Source organism: Canis lupus, chromosome 3 (assembly GCF_048164855.1).
Source record: "Canis lupus baileyi chromosome 3, mCanLup2.hap1, whole genome shotgun sequence".
Taxonomy (NCBI): Eukaryota; Metazoa; Chordata; class Mammalia; order Carnivora; family Canidae; genus Canis; species Canis lupus.
In genome coordinates this window covers 32,390,800-32,400,778 of record NC_132840.1, presented here as the reverse complement: position 1 = coordinate 32,400,778, position 9,979 = coordinate 32,390,800, and the positions used below count along the sequence as shown (strand labels likewise).

Sequence of the window (9,979 nt, the reverse complement as noted above, 5' to 3'; positions counted from 1 at the left end):
CCAATGTGCTTTACCCAATAGCATCAACTGTTTATATTTTTTCCTACATTTTAAAATTATTCTTTCTAGGGGTACCTGGGTCTTTCAGGCGGTTAAGCACCTGCCTTTAGCTTGGGTCATGATCTCAGGGTCCTAGGATGGAGCCCCACTTCTGGTTCCCTGCTTCGCAGCCTGTTTCTCCCTCGCCCCTCCCCCCTGCTCATACTCTCTCAAACAAGATCTTTTTTAAAAATTATTCTTTCTCTTTTTTTTTAATTTTTATTTATTTATGATAGGCACACAGTGAGAGAGAGAGAGAGGCCGAGACACAGGCAGAGGGAGAAGCAGGCTCCATGTACCAGGAGCCTGACGTGGGATTTGATCCCCGGTCTCCAGGATCATGCCCTGGGCCAAAGGCAGGCACTAAACCGCTGCACCACCCAGGGATCCCAAAATTATTCTTTCTATAAACGTTTATAAACTCAATAGTACGGTTTGTTGTTGTTTTTTTTTTTTTTTCCTGGAGTATCAGAGGAGGTTGCAAATATCTAAATACTTGACCATGTATTTCCTAACAACAAGGACATACTCATGCAAACCACAGTAAAACGATCAAAATTGGGGAATTTAATGCTGTTATCTAATCCACAAGTTCTATTTCAATTTTGTTAACTGTTCTTTTTTTTTTTTTTTAAATGGACCACACACAGGGGTTGCACACTTGGGGCACCCTCATGGCACAGTTAAGCATCTAACTCTTGGTTTGTGCCCAGGTCATGATCTCAAGGTGGTGAGATTGAGCCCTAAGTGGGGCTCTGAGCTCCACCCGCAGGGAGTCCGCTTGAGGATTCTCTTTCCCTCCCTCTGCCCCTCCCCTTCATATGTACTCTCTCTCTACGCTAAATAAGTAGGGGCATCTGGGTGGTTTAGTCAGTTAAGCGCCTGCCTTCGGCTCAGGTCATGATCCCAGGGTCCTGGGATCAAGCCCCAAGTCAGGCTCTAAATAAATAATAAATAAAAGGGTTGCACACTCCATTGACTGAGCTGGTTGCACACTCCACTGACCTGAGCCAACAGGTGCTTGCTGTTAAATGTTTTTATTGCTCTTTACCCTGTCCAGGATCATGCACTGCATTTACTTGTGTCTAATTTTTAGTTTAATCCTCAGCTTGTCTTTATCTTTCTTGACCCTGGTGTTTTTCAAGAGGTTGGGGGCAGCCCGGGTGGCTCAGCGGTTTAGCACCGCCTTCAGCCCAGGGCGTGATCCTGGAGACCTGGGATCGAGTCCTACATCAGGCTCCCTGCGGGGAGCCTGCTTCTCCCTCTGCCTGTATCTCTGCCTCTCTTTCTCTCTGTATCTCCCATGAATAAATAAATAAAGTCTTTAAAAATAAAATAAAATAACCTGTACTCACTTGTCTTGCTGCTTTGTTACGAGTCTTGGATTAAAAAACAATTTTTTGGGACGCCTAGGTGGCTCAGCAGTTGAGTGCCTGCCTTCGGCCTAGGGCGTGATCCTGGAGCCCTGGGATCGAGTCCCACATCAGGCTCCTTGCATGGAGAGTGCTTCTCCCTCTGCCTGTGTTTCTGCCTCTCTCTCTGTGTGTCTCTCATGAACAAATAAAATCTTTAAAAAACAAAAAACAATCTTTTGGGGCAGCTCCCGTGGCTCAGCGGTTTAGTGCCACCTTCAGCCCAGGGCGTGATCCTGGAGTCGCGGGATTGAGTCCCACATTGGGACTGCTTCTCCCTCTGCCTTGTCTCTGCCTCTCTCTCTCTCTCTCTCTCTCTCTCTGTGTCTCTCATAAATAAATAAATAAATAAATAAATAAATAAATAAATAAAATATTAAAAAAAAAAAACGAGTACAGGTTATTTATTTTGTAGAATGTCTGAGTTTGTCTGAGATTTCCTTACAAATAAAATCAGGTCAGGACGCCTGTGTGGCTCAGCGGTTTAGTGTCTGCCTTCAGCCCAGGGCGTGATCCTGGAGTCCAGGATCGAGTCCTACATCGTGCTTCCTGCATGGAGCCTGCTTCTCCCTATGCCTATGTCTCTGCCTCTCTGTGTCTTTCATAAATGAATAAATAAAATCCTTAAAAAAAAAAGTAGAATAAAAAAAAACACAAAAACAAACAAACAAAAAAAAAAAGTAGAATCAGGTCATACATTTTTGGCAGAATACTACAGAAATTATATTGTGTCTTTGTCAGTGCATAGTATTAGGAGGCCTTGATGACAGCCTACCACACCATGAGTGCTATCAGCTCTGACCACTTGGTTGTAAGTAATAAGTAGCTTGTAGAGAAATTCTTTGTGATTCATTACAAGGTTTCCTATAGGTCCCTGAGATGGAGGTAGGAGTACAGAGGTGTCTTATGTAATGTTTGTTAAGGGGGAGGAAGCAGGGATCCCTGGGTGGCGCAGCGGTTTGGCGCCTGCCTTTGGCTCAGGGCGCGATCCTGGAGACCCGGGATCGAATCCCACGTCGGGCTCCCGGTGCATGGAGCCTGCTTCTCCCTCTGCCTGTGTCTCTGCCTCTCTCTCTGTGTGTGACTATCATAAATAAATAAATAAAAATTTAAAAAAAAAAAAAAGGGGGAGGAAGCAGGGGTGCCTGGGAGGCTCAGTCAGTTAAATGTCTGCCTTCTGCTCTGGTCGTGATCTCCGGGTCCTGGGATTGAGCCCCCTGCTTCTCCCTCTCCCCCTTTTGCTCCCCATTTTTGTGCTTGCTCTCTCACAGTGGAGAGGCCTCAGATAGGATGCAGATCAGACAACATGTGCACTCACCCAGTAGTTCTGAGCAGAGATCCCTATTAGAGATGCCTCATGTTAGGCAGAAATGGGAGACTCCAGTACTTTCACCATGTTCAGCCTGTGTCTAGAGCCACCAGGAGAAGCATACCATTTGCTAAGAGATGCTGTGGTGGACTTGAACCTGAATGGTGAGTGCAGTCTGGAATGGGTACCTAAGCAGCACCCCTCTGTGGCTACCACACTTTGAGACAACAAAGTTTCTCATCAAATTTGCGTTCATTCATTGTTGATTTTCTAGCCCCATCATTCTTTCCATATTTATTGGGATTCTACTCAAAGAAGAGCTTTCCCTTTTGGGACGGTGCAATTTTAAATTAGAGGGTCCAAAGAAGGGAGTTACTGATTGGGGCAGGCAGGTATCTGTAGGAAGAGTATGGCAGGCAGAGGAGTCAGCAAGTGCAAAGGACTAGAGGTAGGAGTACACCTGGTGTGGTCAAGAACAGTCAAAAGACCAGTGTGGTGGGAGTGAGGCAAACGAGAGTCCCAAGGACCTCTGAACTTCAGTAAGAAGTCAGAAGCCAGAGATGGAAACTGGTGAGGATGTGTAGGGCCTTGGTCTTGAAAGGACTTCATGTTCTGGTTATTTACCATGCTGCATTCAGGCTTCCTCGCAGCACAATGGCTTCAGGGCTGTCATTCCATACATAATGGCTGAAGGGCAAGGTAATACTTTATCTCCTTCTTTGCTCACCTGAGAGAACCGCACAGCATCATTTCAGGAGCCTGAATAGTCACAAAAGTTCACTCAATGTCAAAGGGCAAAGACAGAGTCTAGCTCTGGATGGGAATGTTAAGATTAAAAATAAAATTGCGGGATCCCTGGGTGGCTCAGTGGTTTAGTGCCTGCCTTTGGCCCAGGGCCTGATCCTGTAGATCCAGGATCGAGTCCCACATCGGGCTCCCTGCGGGGAGTCCGCTTCTCCCTCTGCCTGTGTCTCTGCCTCTCTGTGTCTCTCATGAATAAATAAATAAAATGTTTAAAAAAAATAAAATGAAATTGCCAGTCGTTTTACCAGAAAAAAATATATAAATATATAAATATATATATATATATATATATATATTATATAATATATATGTTTATTTGAGAAAAGAGAATTACAGTCCAGGACAAGCAAGTTACTACAATACCCGGAGAACAACCAAAGAGGATATTTTATAGAGGAAAGTGAGGAGTTGAGACAACAAAGGAGCTGGTAGAAACAAAATGTCCACTGGAGTAAACTGAGAGTGTGAAGTATAGTGGCTTCTCGCTGGCAGGGCTGTGGCTGTCTCTCACTGGATGAACTGCATCTGTCTCTCATTGGCTGGGCTGGGGCTGCCTCTCATTGGCTGGATTGTTATGGTCTCTCAGGCTGAGCTGTTGCTGGGAGATAAGGAAAGCCTCCTATCTCCTGCTGAGCTGATGAAGTAACACCCATCTGCAGGGTCCCTCTCTTCTTGTTGGGTCAGCAGTTGCTGAGGAGTGGTAGGGCCTGAGAGCCTCCTCTCCCACCCGAACCTCTCCAACTATATTTTCGTGAGGCTTTCTGTTGTTAATTTGCACAGGAGGAACATGGAGATCACATTGTAGAAAGAAGATGTGAATGACCCCTGGGTCACTCAGCGGTTGAGTGTCTGCTTTTGGCTCAGGGTGTGATCCCAGTCAGGGGATTGAGTCCTGCATCAGGCTCCCTGAGGGGAGTCTGCTTATCCCTCTGCCTATGTCCCTGCCTCTCTCTGTGTATGTCTCTCATGAATACATAAGTAAAATATATTTTTTAAGATTTTATTTATTTATTCATGAGAGACACAGAGAGAGAGAGGCAGAGACACAGGCAGGGGGAGAAGCAAGCTCTATGCAGGGAGCCTGACGTGGAACTCTATCCCGGGTCCCCAGGATCACACCCCAGGCTGCAGGTGGCACTAAACCGCTGCGCCACCGGGGCTGCCCTAAATAAGTAAAATATTAAAAAAAAAAAAAAAAAAAAAGAGAGCATGTGAGCTGGGTGAGGTCACTAGGGTATCTGGACAATACAATATGCGACACTGAGTTTTCACCTTGTGAACGGAAGAGTCACTGGGGGCATTCTGAGCAGGAGAGTAGCATCATCCAACTTAATAAACTTACAGCTGCCATTTGCAGAACAGACTGCAGGGAGGCAAGTGCTCAAGCAGGAAAACCAGTTACGCTGGAAGCTGGCTTAGCTGTGGCAACATTACATTTCAGGCAAAGCTGACTGTGGCTTGGACCATAGTAGATCCAATGGAGAAGGTGAGAGGCAGTTGGGTGCTGGGTATGCTCTGAAGGTAGAGCCTACAGACTGCTGGGCAGCTGGGTGTACAGCCATCCTGTGCCTTTGAAGACCATCCTCCCTGAGGATCCCAAAGATGTCACTGCAGTCCCCACTTTCCCTTATCCCCTGTGTGTCTGCTCTCCACACCCCTCCAGCTCAGCCCTAGGTCTCACTAGGAGTCACTGATATGCCCTCTCTCCCTGGTCTCCCATGTCCAGTCCATCAGCAAGTCCAGAGGGCTCTGCCCACAGTATCAGCCCAATTCTGCCTGCATATACCACCCTGGTGGCCAAGGTGCCACTATCTCACTGGTTTCCCTGTACCTCCCTTCCCTAGGCACATCAACTTTGTATTTGGCAGGTGCCTGAGCAGATCAGACCATGTCACATTTACATAAACTCCCTCAAGTCTTCCTATTGCCCTGGATGTAAATCCAAGCATTTCCATGGCCTGTAAGCAGAGGCGCTAATTTGGCACACAACACTCTTTTGAAAAATGAAATCTGTCCCATAAAGCCATCTCTCAGAAAAACTATAGTTTTAAATTGAATAATGGTGATGATTTTCTATGAAGATCCAGAGGTAGACCATAAGAAACAACTGTCCCTCTGTTTCAATTGTGCCACAGGAGTTTTAATTTATGGAAATGGCTGAGTGATGACAGGGAGAGGCTGACACCATTGAAAGAACATATCTTATTACTTGCGTTTCCTGAGACGAGAGGACATGCCATGCCCTACAGGGCCAAAGAGAGGCACCAATGTCCCTTGGAGGCAGAAGCAGGAAGAAGCAGAAAGCTCGGGCCAGAGCCTTTATAGGGGTTCTCACAGGAAAGACAAGGCAGAGCAAGGGAAACATTTGGGATTGGCTTGTCCAATATCCCAGTGGTCCTTGGTGCATAGGGCCTGCCTCTAGTTGTCTGGTGCCTGACCTTAGATAATTTAGGACAGAGGGAATATCCACTGGATGTATGAGAGAGGAGACAGCAATTCTGGGAGCAGGCCCTGGACAGAGGGGAGATGTAAGCAACTGTGGCCACTAATTTGGCCGTGTAACAAATGGATGCCAGAAGACAGATACTGGATCTCACGTGACATAGGAAGAACATCCCCATGGACAGTGAGAGCTGCTGCGGGTGACAAACCTAGGGTGGATTCAGGGGAGATTGCCACATCTTACTCAAATCTGCTGCCACTACTCAGGCTCTCTGCTAAACAGTGTGGAGGAATCTGGAGCTGTAGGGGTGATGTGCCCCCAGGGAGCAGTGGGCAGTCACAGGTTCATTACTGGAGCTCAAGCCACTGCTTCCTTCTCTTCCGGGAACCTCTCAGCCGTCCTCCCCGCAGGCAGGCAGGCAGCCTCAGTCCAGAAGAGAGGAACCTGGAGCACTGAAGGCTGTGGGAGCCAGGAGACTTCTGTCCAGCTCAGGGCCTCTGCAGCTATGTGCCCCTCCCACTCCTGCTCTCTGCAAAAGGTGGGCAGCTCTTGGCGCAAGCCTCCAGGGACACCAGGTCCTGGGCCACTTCACCCCATTGTGTCCTCAGGGTGGGGCTAGCCCCTCGGCTCAGCAAAAGGTCTGCAGTGGGGCCATGGCCATGCTCCCTGGCAAGGTGAAGGGGGGTGCTATGGAGCCATCCAGTGGCATTGACCTGCGCTCCCCTGTCCAGGAGGTGGCTGGCAACCTCTGCATGGCCTCCCCGGGCAGCATGGTGTAGGGGTGTGAGTCCCAATGAGTCTCGAGCATCCACCTCCACTCCCCAGGCTGCTAGCAGCTGGGCAGCAGGCAGGTGCCCCCCAGCAGCAGCCCTATGGAGTGCAGAGCGACTGTGCCTGTCCTTGAGGCTGGGGTCTGCCCCATGGTCAAGCAGCACCTCCATGTCCTGGAAGAGAAGGGAAGGAGAGGGCAGAGGTTGGCCATGGCCCACGCAGATGAAGGGCTGGGGTCACAGTTTCTATCTGACCCGCACGTCATCTGGCTTCCCCCGCCTAACAGCCTCTTTCTCTGCACTGCTTCCCCATTTAGTAAAAATGAGCCAGCCCCTCTGCCACCCTGGGGAGATTCCACTCTGACAACCACCTGTCCTCCTAAACATCCTCAGATAAAATCCAAGACTAAGCAGCCCATGGCCTCCCTTCACTACCCAGGGCCCTGCTGGACTCAAGCATAGCCCTGGTGCTCATATGTATTTGCTGCTGCCAGTCACCCGCATGAAGTCCGAATGCCCGGCCATGCATGCTCCCCCACCCCAGGCTCCCAAGAGAGGTTACAAACGGGAGACACAGTCAATGCAGCTTTCTGGCTCCTGACAACGACCTCTCCCCACCCTGTTCCTACCCTCCAGTCCCGCTCCACCTGCCCAGGTGCCCGCCTGACTGTGGCCTCCCGGCAGACACACTGGACAAACACACTGCGATGTACCTGCCTGCGGCCCAGACTCGCCGCAACGCCGAGCGCCGTGGTCCCCGCGCTGTCCCGGGCGTCCACCCGCGCCCCGAGCGCTAGGAGGAGGCGCAGCGCCGCCACGCGCCCAGCAGCGGCCGCCACCAGCAGGGCGCCGTCCAGGCCAGCGCCGTCAGCCGCCAGGAGCTCCAGCACCGGCAGCCGTCCGCCCGCAGCCGCCCAGTGCGCAGCCGTCCAGCCGCGCGCATCCGCCAACGCGGGGCCCGGGCTCGGCGCGCCCAACAGGCGCCCCGCCAGCAGCGTGCGGCCCAGCGCCGCGGCCCAGTGCAGCGGGGTGAGGCCAGCCCCCGAGCGCGCCGCCGCCAGGGCCCCCCGCCGCAGAAGGAGCTCAGCCACCCGCGAGGACCCATGCCAGGCGGCCTCGTGGAGTGGAGTGCGCCCCGCGTGGTCGGCCGCTCCCACGGCGGCCCCTCGCTGCAGCAGCAGACGCACCAGGGGCACGTGGCCGCGCAGCACCGCCAGGTGGAGCGGGGTCCTGCCCCTGTGGTCCCTGTGGGCAACGAGGCTGGCGTGGCCGCGGGCAGGGGCGCCGGTAGAGGGGCCCTTTCCCCCGGGCCCAGACAAGGGACCCCCACCAACCCCGCCCTGGTGAAGATTCTTGGTCCAACCCTGGGGCTCACCTCTCTTCCACGCTGGCCCCTTGACGCAGTAGCTTCCTGGCCAGGCCAAGGTGACCCCTCCACACAGCTTGCAGCAGGAGGCCCCAGGCTTGTGGGTCACTGGGCCCCTCTGTCCTGGCTCCCAGGGCCTCCTCTGAGCCCAGTTCCACCCACCGAAGTTCCTGCTCACCTCCTGCCTCTGTCATGTCCTTCCCCCCTGGTTGGGAGCTTCCAGAGTCCATCTGGGAAGAACAAGAATCCTTCATGGATACTGGAGACCCCTGTCCAGCCCCTGTCCATGTGTCCTCAGGCCAATATGAACTGCCCACCACCACCACCATTCCCCAGGGACCAGGTTACCACTTAGCCTTCTGAAGGGTTTAGCTCCTAGTTACCCCTAAAGGGAGTCCACCCTGGGACTCTGTCATCCAACTAGGGGTCCTCTCCATGTGGTTCCTGGCCAAGCCACAGCCTGACAGCCCTCTCATGAAACACCTTCTGAAAGAGTGGAGGTGGGGCTGCTTGCGAAGGGCTAGAAGGCTGGAACCAAGGCTGTGGGGTGGGGATAGCAGTGCTCCCCCTGCGCCAGGGTCAGGGCCACTTCTATGCACTGTTTACCCAGCCACTTAAGAGGATACCCCGCCTGCTGGCAGCAGTCCCTGCTCCAGCACTTTTCCTCCCCTGCCAATTGCCAGGGCTCCTGGCTTGGCCTCCCTCCAGGGAAACAAAGGCCAGGCAGGCAGAAACACGCCCACAGCCTCTGATGTGCCATGACTTGCCCCAGGGAGGCACCCACATGCCTTCCTTTGGGTCCCTCCCTCAGGTCTTGCTCCTCATCCCCTACTCCTGTCCCTGCTGGCTAAGACCACCTCTGGGGCTAGAGCTTGGCTTCTCTCCTGATTCCAGGCTGTGGAGGTAAACTCCTCCACACCAGGATTGATTTACCATGGATGCTCAGCAACTTGGGTGACACTATGGAAAGTAGGGAGCCCCTTGAGGGTAGGTACTACCTAAGTGGCCAGCCAAAGCAAGGGAGCGGAGGTATCAGTTCCCTGCATCCCTTGACAGGCCGCGGGGGGGTGGGGGTGGGGTGCCCAGGAGCCCTGATATGGAAGAGCTACTTCCGTGGACACCGCACCCTGGGAGGACGGGTGGAAAATCCAATACCTCGTGAGACCCAGGTAAGCCTAGAAACTGCCTTCCTGAAGGCAGGAGACTGTGAGGGCCAGCTGTGTGGCGGGTCATCCCAACTTCTGCCTCACTCAGCTATAAATGCATGCAGGCCTGTTGGGGCACCCACACAGAACAATCCCCTGAAGAGCAGAGGCCCACATTGGGCCTATGGCATCCCGGCCTAGAGCAGTCCTGGCACACTGAGGGAGCTCAGGGGTGCTTATAGCATGAGCGAATAAATGCAAGACTGACCAAGCAGAGGGTGGAGCTTAGGAGATTTGGCTGGTACCTTTTCCACCTGAACTCTGCATCCATCTGAACAGTATTGTTTGCAACATTTTTTTACCCTCATTTCATTATCTGAATAAATAAACAGCCACTATAAGATCTTGTTATGTTTATGCCTGTGAAAACAATTGTGTGTGTCGAGCAACAGGGCTTGGCATGTGTTGCAGGGAACCTCAGTTGGCATTCTCACAGGAGCATGTATTAGGCTTGCATTCCTTAAACCTGCTTGCACTGACTGCCATCCTCCACCATTCATTTGTGTCCAAAGGGAATTTACACACTGGAAAATGTTAGAAGTTGGATGTAATAAAGCCAATGGTGGGAGAAGGAGTGAAGGGGAGATGCTCATACCTGATCGCACAGCTTGTTCATTCAGCTCACAGGCAA

At 52.0% G+C, this 9,979-nt stretch overlaps 1 protein-coding gene across 1 annotated transcript; it reads right to left on the bottom strand.

The window, feature by feature from the left end:
- Positions 1–3,905: 3,905 nt before the first annotated feature.
- Positions 3,906–9,181, bottom strand: ANKRD65 (ankyrin repeat domain 65). The gene is made up of 3 exons (XM_072820121.1): positions 8,153–9,181; positions 7,491–8,022; positions 3,906–6,951 (listed from the first exon to the last, which is right to left on the bottom strand). Exons 1-3 carry the CDS (start codon positions 8,470–8,472, stop codon positions 6,511–6,513), a joined length of 1,293 nt encoding a protein of 430 aa, XP_072676222.1. The 5' UTR covers positions 8,473–9,181; the 3' UTR covers positions 3,906–6,510.
- Positions 9,182–9,979: the final 798 nt, after the last annotated feature.